Here is a 19,674-nt window from a genome sequence, read left to right as displayed (position 1 = left end):
GATTTATCCTGACTCTGGCTGATCCTGAAGCCCTCCATGGAACTAGTCTGGACATTATAGCAAAAAAGTACTGAAGTTAGGGTATCTAGAGGTGAAGGCAAGTGATTTGTATTGAAATAAATTGTAATCCCTAAATCAGTGAACAAAAGCAATGATGACACTGGCAATGGTGGGATTGTAATGATGTCGATGATGGTGAAGATGATAACTCTAAGTATTACAAGCTATTTTACACACATTATCTCATTCAATAATCACAAAAATCCTGTGAATTATTTTATTTATTTTTATTTTTCAATCATTTTAAAATGATTTTGAATGACGTTCTCCAACTAAAAATATCATTTTCCCATTTTCCATTGTCTGATGGATCTTCTTTTTTATATATTTTCAATAGTATTTTTTCCAATTACATGTAAAGATAATTTTCAATTTACATTTTTGTAAAATTTTGAGTTCCAATTTTTTTCTCTCTCCTTTTTTTCCTTCTCTTTTCCCAAAACAGCAAGAAATCTGATATAGGTTATACATGAATAATCATTTTAAACATGTTTCCATATTAGCTATGTTATAAAAGAAAAATCAAAACAAAAGGGAAAAATCATGAGAAAAAAAAGCAAAACCAAAAGGAAAGGTGAAAATAGTGTGCTGCAATCAGCATTCAGTCTTCATAGTTTTCTCTGGATGCAGAGAGCATTTTCTATCCCATGGAATTTTTTTGGATCATTGTGTTGCTGAGAAGATAGATTTAGGTCTATCATAATTAATCATCACATAATATTGTTGCTACTATGTGCAATTTTGATGCCTACTTTTGAAATCTTTTATTATTATTATTATAGCTTTTTATTTACAAGATATATGCATGGGTAATTTTTCAGCATTGACAACTGCAAAACCCTTTGTTCCAATTTTTCCCCTCCTTCCCCCCATCTCCTCCTCCATATGGGAGGTAGACCAATACATGTTAAATATGTTAAAATATATGTTAAATGCAATATATGTATACGTACATACAATATATGTCTGTATATTCATACAGTCATTTTGCCGCACAAGAAGAATTGGATTTTGAAATGATGTACAATTAACCAGTGAAGAAAATCAAAAATGCAAACAGACAAAAACAAAGGGATTGGAAATGCTATGTAGTGGTTCATACTCATTTCCCAGAATTCTTTCACTGGGTGTAACTGGTTCTGTTCATTATTGAACAAATGGAACTGATTTGGTTCATCTCATTGTTGAAGAGGGCCACGTCCATCAGAATTGATCATTATATCGTATTGTTATTGAAGTATATAATGATCTCCTTCCTGGTCCTGCTCTTGTCACTCAGCATCAGTTCATATAAGTCTCTCCAGGCCTTTGTGAAATCACCCTATTGATCATTTCTTACAGAACAATAATATTCCATAACATTCATAACCACCTTTTATTCAGCCATTCTCCAATTGATGGGCATCCACTCAGTTTCCAGTTTCTAGCCACTATAAAGAGGGCTGCCACAAATATTTTTGCACATACAGGTCCCTCTACTCTTGAAATCTTAACTCACCTTGTCCTGGAAACTTTCTCTGCTTATTCTGTTCTGTTTAAATTACTTCCTTTTTTTGACTTTCTTTAATCCTTATCACTTAGCCCACACATCTGGGCATGAGGTCAAGGATATATTTACACAGTTTTCTAAGTGGTTTATATGACTAAGTCTTCATTTTCCTATTATGATTTTAAACTTCTTGGGGAACTATTCCTTACACTATTGGATCTCCCACAAAGAGATAAAGAGCCTTAAATGAAACTGATAGGAAAGCTTGTGGATTAAATTATTTCATCTTCAAATTACTTTGGTATGTTATATCCAGGGAATTTTTTTCTGAATTATCTTATAGAATCTTTTAATTCAGTTGAAAACTGTTAAGAATTCTCCAGGATACGAGGCTCTACTATGAGTTGAAAAGGTTTGTTCTTCATAACTAATCCATATGCAGGTGTCAAATCTAGTTGGGCTCCTGGACATTTCTTCAACTTTAGCTGCTGCAAGATACTGGCAATAAAAACAAAAATCTCATTTCTAGCAACATCTTCTCCCAAGCACTTCCTAATGCCCATCCCAAAAATTAAAACTTTCTCAACCACACTTTTATTCAGCTTGCCGCTTTCATTTAGAAATCTCTCAGGTTGGAATGAATCAGGATTCTCCCAAACAGTTCTACATTAAACAAAAATAAGAAACACAAAAAGCACTGTTAAGATCCTTTCATTGAGTAGGTTGACTTACGTATACATCATATCAATGGTATTATCAACTATAATCTAAAAAACACTTTTTAATCTTAAAGCAACCCATAATCACTTTATTTGGTCTAAATGCAGTATGGGATAACAGTTTGAATGAAAATACAAAAATGGATAGCTCTCTTTTGTATAATATGTATACCCATAAGATTAGTTTTCAAAAAGACTTTAATGTAATCATGACATCCAGTGGAGGATAATTACTAGTTCCTACAAAAATGATAGCAATTCCTTAAACTGTGAATAAAAGAGACAACACAATTTATCTAGTCTTTCCAATAGTGATATTCTTCTCAAAATGCTATTTAGAGCATTTCAAGAATATGATATAAAATATCAAAATTATGAAAGGAACCTTTGTCACAAAAAGCAATTGGGACATGGATTTCTGTATATTTATAGTGTAGTGGAAATCCCAATGTGCTCTAATAAAATATCAAAACAATCTTCACTATGCACTTGCAGGATTACTTTGAATTTGGCTCTCTGTCCTATGGTTTTTTTTACCAAAGCTGACTTGCCATAGTCATACCTATCTTGCCCCCAATTCAGCAGTTGACTACACTCACTTTGAAGATCAAATGACAAAATATGTGTAAACTTTTGCAAAATTTAAATTGATATATAAAGATTGTTTGATTGTTATCATTATTACAACCAAGCTGTGACCAAAAAAAGTCATAAATTTCAACTCAAGGGGGCTTTTTATAATTCCTAGTGTTTGGGGTTGGGTTTGGACACTAAAATTTTATTTTTTCCATGTGTTTATTCCCATAGGAAAGGTTTATAATTACCTGCCATATCTGTTTGATATATCTAACAGTATTTCCTAAAAGATTTCATGCTTAATTTTTTTCATCAAGTGTTTCAATTATCTAAAGCTAGCATCTCTACACTTGACTCTGTATTTAGAGGATTGACTTGATTTCTACACAGTTCAATATTCCTCAAGGATTCATGTATTCCCCCAAGTGAATGAGCATTTATTAAGCACCTACTTGTCCTTTCTTGAACATGATAATCCATTTCTTATACCTGGAATGTCCTTCCTCTTCCCTTGTGCCTACTGATTTTTCTAAAGACTGTTCAAAGCCAATCTTATGCAGCGGGTTTTTATTTGCCCCACTAATTCCTGTTTATCAAATAAATGATGCATGGCTAAAAAACGTTGTGGAATATAAATGTAATAGGACATTACTGTGCCAAAATAAATAATTATTATAATGAATGCAGAAAAGTATGGAAAATTTTTTCACTAATGTGAAGCAAACTGAGCAGAACCAGAAAAACTAAATACATGATGAATGCAACAATGTAAAAGAGAAAGTAGGACAATCCAAATGAAACTGAATGTTGTGGGATTATAATAATCATGCTTATTTTGAAAAAAAAAAAAAGACACAAAAAGATACCTCTTCCTATACTCTGTTTCTTTACAGAGGTCAAAGGCTGTGGGCATAGAACACTGAATATGTGATCTTTTTTAATATGTTTCTTACTTTTGCTGAATTTTTATTCCCTCTTTTTCCTTCCTTACTATGCGAGATAATTTGGAGGAAAGGGGAACATAGAATGATATGCTGGAAAATGTATGTGATACAAAAACAAAGATATCAATAAACTTTAATTTAAAAAAGAAGAGAAGTTCTTAACTTCATAAATGCTTGAGTTTCTCCTTTTTCTTTATTTTGGGATAAAGTAAGATATCCTCATATATTTTTTTCTGCTGAGCCACTTTTAATATGAAAGTGCCGGACTTTTGAGCATATTCTTTTGAGTTATTCTCAAAATAAAGTTTACACACAAAACCTTGATGATCCATCATAACACATTATAGTCTGTATCAGTAAAGGGAGTTTTCATAAGATAAGTTCTCCAGGACAACACAAACACAAGTCCATAGTGTCATACCTCCACTATAAAAAAATTTACATTAAAATAAAGTTTACACGTTTTTATTTTATCTACTGGCTAAATTCATTCTAGGTCCAAGTTTCCTCTCAGTTTCTGCGGCCTCCTTCTAAGCCTAATTCCTAAAATCCTATAATTTCTCTGATTTTTTTTTCTGTGAATTAAACTCCTTTTAAGGAGCTGATAGGACTAGAAGGAAGAAAATTTAGTTATGGTTAAGTGAGACTATGTCTCTCCTGCAGAAGAATTCTAGCAAATACTTACTCATCATGGTTTACTTGATACATATTAAAAAACACACAGGTTTTCTGAGGAATGAAATATCCATTTAGAGTAGTATCTGTAGTAGCACTAGGAAAATAAAATACATATAATGAATTTTTACTACTGAGTACAAAAAAACAGAACAAATACACACACATTCTTTGCCTCAAAGGCTGATACAGGGGAGTTCTAGGCAATTTTATCATATTATTATCATATATACAGGAAACATCATGATCTTCCATCATGTCAAATGTCATACATATCAGTTATCAAAATCTATGAGAATAAAGTGAAACAAATACAGATTAGTCACTACCTATGATGCATCAGGTGCCCAAAGGCTATATACATTGAGTCAAAGAATTATATAACAAAAATACCTGTCTTCTAGTCCAGTGGTCTCAAACACAATTGACTTAAGAAATCACAAATTAACATTATTTAAATTGTATTTCTACTTGTCTTTTAATCATTTGCTAAATACATTTTAATCTGGTTCTGGCCTCATTTGAGAACCAGTGGGCTTTAAGTTTTATACTTCTTATCCATGAAAGTGAGACAATGGCTAGATGGAAAAGGTTATGGAATGTCAAGATACCACTAGTCTAGTCTAAAAGAAGTAAAATAAAACATACTCTTCACCTTTTGACAGAAAGAGGAACTTAAAATGCAAAAAAATACTTTCTACATCTTTAGACTTGGCTAATACGAGAATAGATTGTGCAGGTCTATAGTTAATGACATATTATTACATATTATGTTATATTTTAAACTTTTATTCAGTAAAAGTTTTATTAGGAGAGACATATTAAAAAAAATTTTTAAAAACCTCTGAGTCCTTTTTAAACTTCAGAGGATTTCCTGTAGTCCTGTAGTCCTGTAGTCTTAACATTCTGATTCTAATCCTACCCAAAAACTAATAGACTATATTCTCTAATGGACAATATCACAAAATCAGAGATCATTGGAGCTGGAAAAGAAAATTTTTATTGTCTTTAGAGAAGGCTAATACTGAATTCAGATTATTCAAGGTAGGATTTGAACCAAGGTCTTTGTATTCAAGAGACAAATAAGACCTGGAGAGTTAATTAATTTTGCCCATTATTTTCTTAGGCTGTGAAGGATATCGTCAGGATTTGAACTGGGGCCCTATGACTTCAAATCTACTAATCTTCTCAGATTAACATGCTGTTTCCCAGAATACAGGACTGTATTACTTTATGCAGTTGATGTGTTCCTGAATAAATTTATGGCAATTTGAATTTTATTTTTAGTGCAATATGTTATTGGCTATTTAAAAGTATCCTGATGTGAATATTTTTAATTAGATTAAGCCCACCTGCAATCCAGTTATTCAAAAATTGGTTTTGCTTGAAAGAAAAGTCTAATTCTAGTTTATATTTTTTACAGGATTATAGTATCATTCCCTCAAAAATATTACTCTGAGAAGGCAATTCAAAAATTCAATTGATTACCCTTCACAATTTGCAATTCTTAAGGTGTTTTAGCAGTGAGATGGCTGAATTCCATTCATACAAAACACAACAATATCCACAATTCTATTCAAAGGAAAGGGCGAAAACTATTTAATTAAAATTTGAAAGGAAATTCTCATATGACTACAAACTTGACAATGCATCAAAAATCACTTTCATAAATTGAGTTGAAATTGTTAATAGCAAACTTAATGAAAATACACAAATATTCCTTTTAATGGATTGTCATATCAACGTACTTTGACATGAGGTTACATAGGGTTTTCAGATCTAAATTAAGGACAAAAAGACAGAAACAGAGACCGAGAAATAGAGAACCAGAGAAACAGAGAAAGAGAGAGACAGAGAGAAATTAAATTTGTTTTGAGAGACATTTCTCCAAAATCCTTTTGTTCCACCTGGAACATTCACTTCAGTTTTTTGAAACAAAAATTGGCCAACATTTAAATATATATTTCAAATATTTACATTTTTTTCAAGACCTCAGATTAAAGAAATAAAATAAATACCCACTGTTTCCATTTAAAGGTCACATAAAAAGATGGAGCCACATGCTTACCAGTGAGGGATAGTGAGTGGAATGAATGTGGTATGTCTGAAGAGTTCATTTATAAAAGCTTCCGTGTAGGGTAAATTCTTTCTGTCTTCAAATCTGGGTGGTTTAAGACCAATATTTTCATCTGCAGAAAACAAATGATTGTTCTTAATGAGAATGATGATAGGCTGCAGAATATTACATGACCAAATTGCATTTTTTTATTCTTATAACATGATATTACCAATTTCTTCATGGATTTTTGTTTGTACTTCTGGATAGTAAATCAAGTAGAGAAAGCTCCAATTTAAAAATGCTGATACTGTTTCAAATCCTGGAGAAAAAAATATGATTAAACATTCTTCTTAAAAATAAAAACAGATTATTAACAAATTCACTTTTAGCAGTGGGGAACATAAAGAGGTTTAAAGCATTTTAAATTCTCCCCAATGTAGGGTTATAGACCAAAGCTTCTTAAACTCTGGGTCACAACCTCATATGAGGCCATGTAACATGAGGGCCATGAAATTATGGTTTATTATCAGCAAATGTTTGATTTGTATATCTGTTTATAGATTTATATACCTGGGGTCACGTAAAAATTTCTCAGGCAAAAGAAGTCACAAGTGGAAAAAGTTTAAGAAATCCTATCATAAACAATAATACCTACCAGCTCCAAAAATGTCACACACCGTATTTATGATTTCATTGTCACTTAAGGAAGCAGCCTTTGTTGTAGTACTTTTGTCATGACATATACTAACTAGAGCATCAGTGATATCTCTGAGATGATTCTGGAGAAATAAAATTTCGAGTATATTATTTCCAGCTCAACCTCTGCCATAATACTCATCAATATTTGTTTATCAAATCCTCAACTGTCTTATCTCATTCCAGTGACTTTCTTCCTCCCTCCATCTGAGCAATAAAGTGAATGATCATATCCTAGACCTCCCCATTCTTCAAAATTGAATATAGTCATTATGGTGATCCTTTTTCCCAAAAGAAAGTTTTCAAATCAAAAATTTTCAGGGAAAATCTATTCAAAGGCCCAAGGTCATCTGTTGCCTATTGAAAAGCCTTTTTAGGTAGCATGGCAACAGAGAAATGGTCCACTTGCCTCAAGTTCTCTAGTCTCAACCTCTATCTATGATTTGAATATACCCCAAAGGTGACTGTTGCTCAGAAATCTGTAGAGTCTGACAACAATCTACATCTTTGGGGATGAAGTCAATTTCATCTTGTTGACCCTCATGTAGAAACAAAAGCAAGAAAATATACACTCTACCCTGGAGTATACATGAAATCACAATCTCCTTCATATGTATTGTAAACCTCATTACAAAGCTCATAGCTGATAGTAATTAAAATTCCTACCTTATCATATGTGGTAATATGATCTTGTACATGCTGTTTAACAAACTGATTTAGTTGATGATAAAACTCACGGGGAGCATTTATAACACTCAATGGGAGGTAGCGAAAACATGGGATAAAATCAGCTGGATTGGCTGCATTGGAGGCTTTCAGAAATTCTTCATTTGTTTTAATCACTCTGAGAAATTCTTCATCAAAGTGGTCATACCTTTTACCAAAGCATAAGGCACAGACAACATTAGCAACAGCAGAAGTAATGGGATTCTTAGGGTCAAAGCTGCCTTGCTTTGAAGACAGTTTTTTGAAGACTTTCACCAATTCAGAAACTTCTTCAGTGACATGTTCCTCTAGGATGGAAGAGCAGGTAGAAGACTTTGCTTCTGCTTTGGAAAAGGCTCTTAAGGCATTTATGGCAATTTTCTTGTGGAGCTTCCAACTCTCTCCATAGTTCACCGAAAATGAAAGACTTTTGCCCTCAGCAAAGAAAGAAAATGTATGCATATGGGGTCTGCCAGCAAAATTCTCTCCATCTTTGAGCAAGCCTTTCTTCACCATTTCTGCACCATTCACCACAACCACAGGGACCATACCCAGTTTGATAAGAAATACATCACCATATTTCTTCCTCATCTCCATAAATGTAAGATAAGGATGATCTCCAAGCTGAAGAAGATTACCTATGATGGGGAATGGCCATGGGCCTGGAGGAGACATATGCTTTTTGTTCCTGTTTCCTAGGGCTCTTATAAAAACAAAAACTATTGCCAAAGTTAAAAGAGAGAAGATCACCTCTTTGGAAGTGATTTCTATATCAAACATCTTCAGGAAGCAAAGCACCTGAAATGGAAAAGAAGTATATCTTATTGGAAATCTCCTTTGTCTGACAATGCCAGGGATTGATCAAAAGACTTAATTCTCCAAACTTAAACATATATATATATATACAATATATATATGCAATATATACAATTCTCCAAACTTAAACATATATATATATATATATGTTTAAGTTTGGAGAATTGTCTTAGCATATATAGATATAGATATAGATATAGATATAGATATAGATAGATATATAGATATATAGATATCTATATATATATACACATACACCAACTCTATGTTTTAGTCAGAAATTAAAAAAAAAAATCAAATGCTTAGGAACAACATCTTTCCAAACCTAGATCAAAAAAAGAAATGGTTGAATGAAAAAAATTTTCATAAAAATTTTTTCTGATAAAGATTTAATATCAAAATTATATAAATAATTTTCAAATATATATGTATACATATATTTACATATATATTTATAGATTTAGCAGTGATATATTAGATATGTGTTTTATATGACATAAATTGATTATATCTTACTTGTATGACATATATGTAAAAATGTGTATATGAGAAATTAATAGCAACTCCTCAAATGGTCAAAAGAAATGAATCAGTTTCTCAAAAGAAAAATTGAAAAATATTTAAAAGCACATAAAATAATGCTCCAAATCACTAATAATAAGAAAAATTCAAATCAAAACAAGTTTGAGATTTCACCTCACGTGCTGCAAATTGGTAAAGATGACAAACAAAATGGCAATAGTCAGTGATAGAGGGTTTGCAGGATAATAGGCACACTAATATATTGTTGGTAGACCTGTGAATTAATACAACCATTTTCAAAACAATTTGGAATTTTTCAAAGTCAAAAAATTGTCTATTTCATTTGATCCAGAGACTCTATTACTAGGCCAATACCCAAAAAAGTCATTTAAGAAGGAAGTTCCTCATATATTCCAAAATATTTATAGTAATACTTTTTGTGATAGCAAAGAATTGGAAATAAATTAGAAGCCCCATTGATTGAAAAATAACTAAACAAAATGTGAATACATGAAGATAATGGGATATTACCAAGCTGTAAGAAATTATTATTATAATAAATGCAGAAAAGCATGGAAAGAGCTATATGAACTAAAAGCAGAGTAAAGTAAGAAAAGCCTAGAAAACAATATACACAATAATTACAACAATGAAATAGAACAACTACACATAAAAATCAAAAGTGAATGCCATAGAATTATAAAGATCAAACATGACTTAAGTGAAAAAACATAAGAGGATTTGACCTAACCTTTTGGTAGAGGTGGAAAGTCCATTGGTGTCACATACCACACTTTTTTAAAAAAAAAATTCAGCGTATTAATTGGTTTATTACTTTTTTTCATTCTTTCTTTTTTGTCTCTAAAAGACACTAGTTTTTACATGAAAAGACTTTTAGATAAGGAGGAGTAGACACTATAGAAAACTATAATGATGTAAAAAAATTAAAGATCAATTAAAACTAACAAATAAATATCTGATGACTAAGAAGGCAGCCCATTACACTTTGATTAAGAGACAGACAGAAGACCATAGTGGAGAGAAGGATGACTTTAGAATTAAGAAGATTAAGCTCTATTTCTCATAAAAACTAACTTAATCATATGCTTTTGGTCTATGATTTATCCTTTCAATGCCTATGACAACTTTTTAAGACTTAAGTTAGACATGAGTTGATGAACTGCACTGGTTGAGAGAATTATCTATGTAGATTAAATTATAGTTCCAAACTTTTTTTACTCTTTCCTCCCTAAAAGTTAACAAAGATAATTGAATTTTTTACTGTCAAATTCAGTTATGATATTAAAATTGAGTGATAATGTCTGTAATATTTTTCCTACATGAAAAGTCAATATTTTAAAAAATGAATCAAACCTAAAAGCACAGTGATCTATATTTTGCAGAAGAATGACTTAATAATTTACCAATTATTATTTTCTCTTTATTTATTGTTTTATTTATCTTTAATTCTTGCAAATTTAATAATTTTGTCCTTTACTTACCTTTGTTTCTTTGTTGCTTTAAGTAGCTAAAGTTTCTCCTGGACAAAAGGGAACAAAAAAAAAGAAGACAAATAACTGCTCACTGAAATAATAATCAATTGATTTACAAAACAAAATACCACATTAGTTAATAGATATGTAATATAAACATGAAAAATTTTTATTATGTTTGTCATATGTGTGTATATGTATGTATTCATATTCCCTAACCATATTATTTTCTAAGCTTCTCAGGATTTTTAAAAATATAATAAATCAAATATGATTGTAGAAAAAGAGGGCACATTCTAAGATTCTTTCTGAAAACAAATGCTGCTTTCATTGGTAGATGGTCCCTGATCCTGTCAGAAACAGATTTACTGCCAAATTTCCCAGCTCTTTGAAAAAGAGCTGTTTGTTTTCCTACTGTTAGTGGGATAAAGAGAATAGGGTAACAATGTAGAGTACTAGGTCCCTGCTATGATCAGGATACAGAACTGAAAAAAGACTTTAGGGACCATCTAGACTAACACCCTCATTTTCCAAAGGAAGAAATCAAGATCTGAGAGGAGAAATGATTACTTCCCTAATGTTGCTCAGCTATAAATTGGTGAAGAAGAGAATTCAAAGGCAGTTTCTTTGACTTCAAATCTCATGCTTTTCCCATGTTGTCCAAGTTGCCTGGAGAATACAATATGCATTATTATTTACCTCCTTAAACAAAAAGTCTGCCAATGGTAGCAGGGTCTCAGATACTGGACTGAACTAAGTGTGTTTGAAAGGAAAAAAATAACACATAGATTTTTGAGACTATTAAAAGCAAAGTCAGTTTTCTCATTTTATCTATTTACTCCAGCCTAGAATATAACTCTCCAGTGTTCCACTTTTTCCTTAGAACTCTGTACTGTCTCTGGAATATGGTGCTGGCATGAGAAAATTAAATTTGGGAAACAAGCCTAAAAAATGTTACTGGACCAAGCTCAACTCCTCTGATCCCAGGAGACTTACTTGAAGTAAGGGATCTAGGGACCCGTCCTGCTGCTTCCTTCCTGATTTCAACAATCCAAAAAGGGTAGGATAAGAGTGCCCAGGAACCTGGTGATGAGAAGTCAGAAAAGAACTAGCCGATTTGGGGGTTGGGAATCTGGAAGAAAAGCCCCGTTAGGACGGATGAAGAGGGTGGAGCCAAATCAAGAATGAACAGAGGTGGGGCTGCAAAGTAAGAGAAAGAAGTTTTGACTGGAGGAGTTAAAGAACAGGGAATGTTGGCTAGGATTCAGGACTGGGAAGAGGTCAACAAAGGGAAAAGATTTCAGCACAAGAAAGGAGTGCGGGCCAATGGGCTTTTGGGGGTGGAGAACTGAACCGCAGGGAAGCCCGGGCTCAAAAATAGGTTATTCTGGAGGGAGGGAGGAAAGTGTAGTACGAACTGAAGAAAGAAAGGGGACAGGAACGGAAGATGTAGAAGAAGAGAATGGAAAAAAGTAAATAGAGTTGGGAAAGAAAGGAAGGGAATAGTACCAAAGAAAGAAAAAATAAAGAGGACATCTGGGGAGGGAGATAAAACAGAAAATCGAGTCAAATGGTGGCATGAAATCTCAGCTTTATGGCTATCTTTGCCTTCAGGGTAAAATACAAATTGCTCCTTAAAAGCCCTTCACAATCTGCCTTCAGAAAGACTACACCTTAACCCTGCCTCACACATTCTGTGTTCCAGTCAAAATTGACTTAATTGCAGTTCTCTGAATAGGGCGTCCCATCTCCTACCTTCAAATCTTCATATATCTCAAGCCCTCACTCTTCAGTTTTCCCTCTTATCTTTGTTCTAGGATCAGCCTACATACCACTTCTACAAGAGACCTTTCCTGACTCCCCTACTTGTTAGTATCCACCCTTTCACAGTGATCACAAAATACTTCTTTATTTTGCATCCAGGCTATGAATATAATCTCTTCTCCACCAGTACCATCATTTGCTTAAGATTCTTGAGGACAAAAAGTGTCTCCCTTCTATTTATCCCTGGAGCATCTAATACAACGTCTGGTATATGCAGGGCATTTAATAAATGCTATTTTTCTTGCCAGATGTCATTTTCGGACATGATATAGGCAATTATTCTATGACTAGACACAGGAAGATGGACAAAAGTGAAAGCTAAGAGGTGAGTGGCTAGAGACTTCAGAATGGAAAAGAAGTCAAACCATCACCTAGTCTCAACCTCCTCATTTTATGGAGGGGGGAATTTTAGGCCGAAATTAGGTTCAAAGATAGAAATAAGAGTCCAAATTCAATATTCCTTCCTCTAGATTATATTTTTTTTTACTCACATTTACTTTTGGGGAGCAAATCCTTTTTTGCAAAAATTTTCAGGAACTAATAGAAAAAAAGTGTTTTGACACAACTCTGTCAGTTTTCTTCAGAATTAGATAATAGGATTTCAAGGTAATTGGATCCTTAGAGACCACTTAGCCTGACTTCTTTTCTTTTTTACTATGAAGTGATGCAAAGTTTAATATGCAGATTCAAGAAAGCAATATATACAATGACTACAAAAATGTAAATGTAAAAATCAATCATAGAGCAATTGAAACTGGATTGGCAAAAATTACAAGCTTGACCCCAAAGAATAAACAATAAACGTGAGAAGTCACTCCTGCTTCTTATTTGTGGAAAACAGAGTTCAAAAGTGTTAGTCTGACTCCTTTTACAGATAAAGAAACTTAGACCTAGAGATGTACAGTAAACTGCATATGGAGATAGTGTGGTAAAATGGGTACATATCAGATTTGGAATCAGAAAGCCTCTCTTTCTAAATCCTAATTTGGATATTTTTAACTATAAGACCATGGGCCAATAATGTCAGCCTTCTACTTTGTTTTTTACTCATCCACAAAATGTGGATGGTAGTCTAGATCTAAAAAACTTTATAATAAGATTTAAATGAGATAATCCGTGTAACATAATTTTCAAACTTTAAAATGAGAGAAAAGGGTCAGTTATTACTGCTGGGGAAAAAAATCACATCCCAAAGCTTTGGTTTGTGACCTGAAGTCATAGGATTTTATATGTTTTAAATAGAAAGAGATAGATCATGACTATATTCATATATTCTTCCTTAGGATATTTTCTACATGTTTTCATGTATTAATTTCATTACGGCCATAATTCCTCATTTAACAATGTAATAAAAATCATATCTATCTCTCTCTCTATATATATGTTAAATTTGATAAGGACAATGCTTTATAACATGTAGTTGATGTATAACCAATATGAATCATAACATAAAAAGAAAATCCATAATATCTCTCCCCTTACACAAGGCCTTGTAATTACAGAAAGAAACCTCCCCTAGATTCTCTGCTCACATAATGAGTTTTGAATAGACAATGATTAACTAGAGTTTCCACCATTAATAAAACACTCTTTTGTGACTTTAAGAGCCATGTGGGTAAAGAATATAAAAGGAGTATAAGGTTGTACAAACAAATAAGGACATATGTCAAGATGTTTTCACATCCAGAATAATAGGTAGAGGCAGATAATAATGAAATAGTTCTCATTCTAAGAATAGAAAGTTTAGTGTCTTACATATAGAAGGAAAATTTTTAAATTGAATTATTTTTCCAAAGGATAGAGAAAAAAAAGCATCTCCAAATATTCTTTTTTTGAATTCTACTTTTATTTTGGGGGAATCATCTCTGATAATTTCTGAGAGTTGCATAGTAATATCCATATTCCTTGAAATAATTAGATAACTCAGGATCTTGTTTAACTAAAAATATATTCTCCTATGATCTGTCACTATAAATTTGAATTTTTCTAGTTTAAAATTATCCACTTGCTTTTTATATACAGTATCATCTGAAAACTTCTTGCATAAAGAAAATTTTGGAATTATAGTCTACATTCCTAAAAGAAAATAGAAATATTTCTCTACTTAATTTGAAAAGTTAAATTTGATTCATACCAAATGCTTGAAAATCAAAATTAATTTGAGGTATGTAAACTTCTAAAAAAATTGATAATTATATTTCAATACAATTGATTTTCTTTGAAATTGTTTGTGTTTATTTTATTCATTTAGAAATATTATTCTGTGGAGTAGACTGTATTTACCTCATAGACAAGGTATCCATAAGGGTCATAATTTTTGTACAGGAAGGGCCTTTGGAAAACATTCTAAACTAACCCTTTATTTTATAGGTGAGAAAAGTGAAGTCAAAGACATTAAATGATTTGTCTATGATAATAAAGGAAGTAAATGGAAGAACCAGGACTCATATTAAGATCTTCTGACTAGCACTCCTTTCATGGTACTGTTTCTGTTTAGTTCTAATAAAGAGCCATCACTTTGTTATATGGAATTCATGTTGCCCTATTGGTTTTATTATTTTACATGTTTAATATATTACTAAGTTCAAAAGTCAAAGCCCAGCTGATAAATGCTTGATATTTAATAGAACTCATTGTATGTGTGATAGTAAATAACTAGGGTGAATTTTCATTTTTCATGAACACTTTCTCTAGTAACATCTAAATTACTTTATACTTGAACATGAAAATCATAGTTTTTGCAATGTAAAGTTGTAATAATTGTGTTCATATTTCTGGAATCTAGTTTTTGAATATGCTGAAAATTACCTTTGTCACTGATTCATTTTTATCTTTATTCATTTGACCCTTATTCGAAATCAATAGTTGCATAAATTTCATAAAGACCACATTTGATTAATACTATGTGTGCATGATAATGATTTCTCTTATTTGTTCTGATCTTTCTTTAAAAAAAAAAATGAGGGAGAAGTTCTGTGGTTGTTATTTTACAGATTATTAATAAGTATACTTAGTGGAATTCTGTATGCCAAGCAGAGATATAGATTTTATCTTATAAAATCAGATTGTGGCCTAGCTCAGCTCAATTAAATACAATTAATCCAGTCACAACCAGCATTGTTGCTGCTTTTAAAAATCCACTTAAGTGTGATAGATATAGGAAAATCCTAGGACATTAACATAATTTGGGGAGAGACAGAGACTTGGAACCACTGCTGGGAGAGAAGGTATAGGAGGAGACAAAGTATAAATAGATTAGAACAAAGTACAGAAACGTTAGAGTGCAACTAAGGGAAAGGCAAGAGAGAAGGCGAGGGGTACATATCTACAAGCTTTCTATTTTAAGAAATTATTTTTGCTACATCTGTAGGAGTACAAGGACTATTAACATCCTCCAAATTTCAGCATCCTGAAGCAAATTCCGGTTCTCCCCCCCACCCCATCCAAATTGTGGGTATGATCTAGACTTCTGCACTGTTGTGTCTAAAGCACTTAAAAAGTGTTCACAAACAGTTCTAAGTCAGTACTTGATTTCCAATAACTTGAAGTTCTCTTCTTTTTTCTTCTATTGTTCCTTTCTGAAAAAACTAGAATGATTAAAAGTTAGGACCTAATGATTTTAGATAAAGACACTGCTAATGATTAAGCATCTCCATTCAGTTCCAAAAATCTTTCTAAGTATTAGTAAAAGTAGAGAAGAGCTATGAGAATTCTATTTTGTTTTTCCACTAGGATGTGAAAAGTAGCAATAAGAAGTAAATTTAAAGTCATTTTAAGTTGATCATACCCTAAGATTAGCATCTCTCTCATCAAAAATTATGCTATGTAAACATCTTGCAAAAAAGCACAATAAAAATTAAAAGGCGTATGAGGGCAATAAGGTGACACAATGCATAGAACACTACCCTGGAGTCAGGAGTACCTGAGTTCAAATAAGGCTTCAATCACTTTATTAACTGTGTGACCACAGGCAAGTCACTTAACCCCAATATTCATAGATAGATAGACAGAGGACCAAGAGCAATACAAAGTCACAAAGAAGCATTAATATATGATTCATACATGTTTATGTTTCATAAAATTATATGTTGTAAAGGATATTGAGCTGTCCTCCCTCTGTTCCACCTCCCCATTTTTCATTATAACACACTATTTCACACACATATCCCTAAAGCCTCCTTAACCTATACCACCCTTTTAATTCCTCTAATTATCCTATCCCTGTACCTTTCTCCCATTGATGAGTTTCTTCCAAGGTCTCCATTTTGGAAAAAGGCCCAGAACTGCCAAACTTCATTCCCCTTTTGGGTCTTTCCTTCTAATTTAATGAATTTCTGCATGACATCTCTACACAAGTACTTGCTTCACACATACCCAACCACACAAACACACATATCCTATCATTTTTTCCCAATTACTTTTTTTGTGTTGTCTTCCCCAATTAGAATGTAGGCTCTCTGAGGACAGGATTTATCTTTCACTTTACTTGTATTTGTATTACTGACACAGAATTGTCAGGAAAACAGTAGATGCCTAAAATGCTCATTGCCTGAATGCAAACACACATACACAAACACACATGCAAAAAATACAACAAATAAGTAAATTAGGAGAGTCCTTTATCATTATATTTCTGCCTTTCCCCTGCCATGCCTCCCTAATATAATTTCTCACATGATCTGATATATAACAATTATTTTTATTTGCCAAATGAAGCAGAGAATGCAAATATATATAGGTAACTTATTTTAGATTAAATGAAAAAGAAAATCAAGTCTCAAATTTTTTAAAAATGGACATACAACCAACAGAATTAAAGCCAACTGAATTATGAGCTACTGCAGCTGCTATCTGACCACATGGGGGTATTGTGTACTTTTGAGAATTTGCCCAAGAATAACAGCAAACTCTTCTCAAGTAGCATATTATTTTTAATGAGTTTCCCTTGGATTTATCCAATTATAGATTTAGAAAAACATATTATCCTTCTCTAATATGTTGACTTTGTCAATGAAACTGGAGCCTCATCATAACTACAGTTTTGTTTTGTTTTGGTTTTTGCCTTTTATTTGGTTTATTTGTTATCTTCAGTGTTAAGCAATGCGTGTATATAAAAATTTGGCTCCTTTAAACTAAGTCTGAAAACAGAACAACTTGTTATGAATAAAGTTGCTCCCTGAACTATTTCTCCATCTGTAAAATGGAGTTAATAGTTATATTACTTATTTCATAGGAATGTTGTAAATAAAATACTATGTTCATGGAACTTTATTAATATTATTATTGTGAGATCCAAATAGTATGATGGATATCAAGTTAGTCTTAGAATCAGGGAAGTTCTGACACTGATTACCTATGTGAACCTGACAAGACATTTTACATTTAAAATCAGCTCTAGCTCTACACTGGTAGAGAGAGTTTTTTCACTGGAAGCTCCCTATAGTAATAAAGTCATGAATCTAATTTTCAAAAATATAAATATGCCCATTCAATACATATATTAAATATCTACTATGTATAATACTAAGCAGGAGGATGCCAAGATACACATATAATTTCTGTCTTTAAGCATTTGGCTTTATTAAACAAACACAATTTATCTCCATGTAACTGCTCTTTGGAATATTTTACAATTCATGCCATTGCTTTAGATTACTAACAAAAGCTATTCTTCCTACTTATTGCAGGTGATATAGGATCTAAATATGAGATTTTTTCCAGTAGAAGAAATGTCTAAATACAAGGAAACTCCCTCAAACAATACAAGCCTCTGCATTTTACAAATACAAAATCCTGTAATATTAGGATAATGAAATCCCTAAAAATTCATACTGAATACTTCCATTGAACCAAAGCCAATTACTACATAATTCTAATTTCAAATCATGTGAATGTGAATGCATGCAATTACTTCAGGAAATTAATTATTATTACCAAAAAGTTGCCCAGAGAAATATAAAATTAAGTGACTTGCTTAACGTCACACAGCCATAGATGAGAACAGCTTTTTATAGACTATGTTGTGTTGTCCCTCTTACTATTTATATTTTAGATTAATGTGATACAGCATTCTAGACTTGAGATCAAGTAGATTTGTTTTCAACTCAGATACTTGTTACTCATATGACTTTGGGCAAGTCACTTAAATTCTGGCTTCCTTAGTTTCCTCATCTGTAAAGTGAGGATAATAATAGCATCTTTTTTCCAGGGGGTTGTGAGGATCAATGAGGTAAATTTGAAAATGCTTTGCAAAACTTAAAGAAGTATAAAATTATGAAATAATAATATCTTTTCTGTTTTAACATATTATACTCTCAATAATTCAGAATAATGGAGAATAAAATGTTTAAATTGATTGAATATGCTGGTTAACTGACCATAGTATAAAAAAAGTATCAGATTTCAGATTTCAAAAGTATCATCAGATAGAATGTAATAAAATGAGCTTAACATTACAATTTTATTGGACCCAAATGATTACAGGTACTCAACAATGGAATGAACAAAGGAGGGAACTTTACCATTATTTGAACTATTTGATCAAAGATAAGAGGAAGCATCAGTGTATTGGAAGAGAAGTTGGACTACTCACTGATGACCTCTAAGATCCCTCTACTCTTAAAATTCTGTGATTCAGTGATAACCATTGTGTGTATATTTGTGATTCAGAGAACATTTCAAGATTTTGCTTACTTTGTCTCTGCCTAAATTGCCTTGTATTTATTCTCTCTCTCTCTCTCTCTCTCTCTCTCTCTCTCTCTCTCTCTCTCCTCTTCTCCCCTCCTCTTTTTCTTTCTCTCTCTCTCTTTTTTCTTTCTCTTCCTCCTCCTCCTCCTCTCTCTCTAATATACATATATGGATTATACATATATATATGCACATATACATATACATTGCAAGTAAATGTGTATGTAGTTTTCCCTGGTTTAATGTAAACTCTTTAAGGGAAGCAAATGTTTCCTCTCTGTCTCCCAGTGCCTAGCACAGTACCTGGGACATACTGGAGTAAGTGTTTAATAAATAACTTTTTAAATTAATGAATGATATTATGGTGTCTTGGGATTATTCACAGTGCCTAGAATGGTATTCTTCAATA

At 32.2% G+C, this 19,674-nt stretch overlaps 1 protein-coding gene across 2 annotated transcripts; it reads right to left on the bottom strand.

Moving 5' to 3' along the window:
• Positions 1-272: 272 nt before the first annotated feature.
• LOC127562561 (cytochrome P450 1A1-like) lies at positions 273-11,969 on the bottom strand. Of its 2 annotated transcripts, XM_051998403.1 has the most exons (9): positions 11,751-11,969; positions 10,764-10,801; positions 10,013-10,054; positions 7,885-8,721; positions 7,178-7,301; positions 6,752-6,841; positions 6,532-6,652; positions 4,474-4,560; positions 273-2,212 (listed from the first exon to the last, which is right to left on the bottom strand). In XM_051998403.1, the coding sequence occupies exons 4-9, from the start codon at positions 8,701-8,703 to the stop codon at positions 1,918-1,920; spliced, it is 1,536 nt and encodes a 511-aa protein (XP_051854363.1). In that variant the 5' UTR covers positions 8,704-8,721; positions 10,013-10,054; positions 10,764-10,801; positions 11,751-11,969; the 3' UTR covers positions 273-1,917. The 2 variants fall into 2 exon arrangements, with proteins under 2 accessions (XP_051854363.1, XP_051854371.1); XM_051998411.1 differs by lacking the exon at positions 10,013-10,054.
• Between the last annotated feature and the right edge of the window lie 7,705 nt (positions 11,970-19,674).

Source organism: Antechinus flavipes, chromosome 1, assembly GCF_016432865.1.
Source record: "Antechinus flavipes isolate AdamAnt ecotype Samford, QLD, Australia chromosome 1, AdamAnt_v2, whole genome shotgun sequence".
NCBI classification, from domain to species: domain Eukaryota; kingdom Metazoa; phylum Chordata; class Mammalia; order Dasyuromorphia; family Dasyuridae; genus Antechinus; species Antechinus flavipes.
This window is presented reverse-complemented; position numbering and strand designations above follow the sequence as displayed.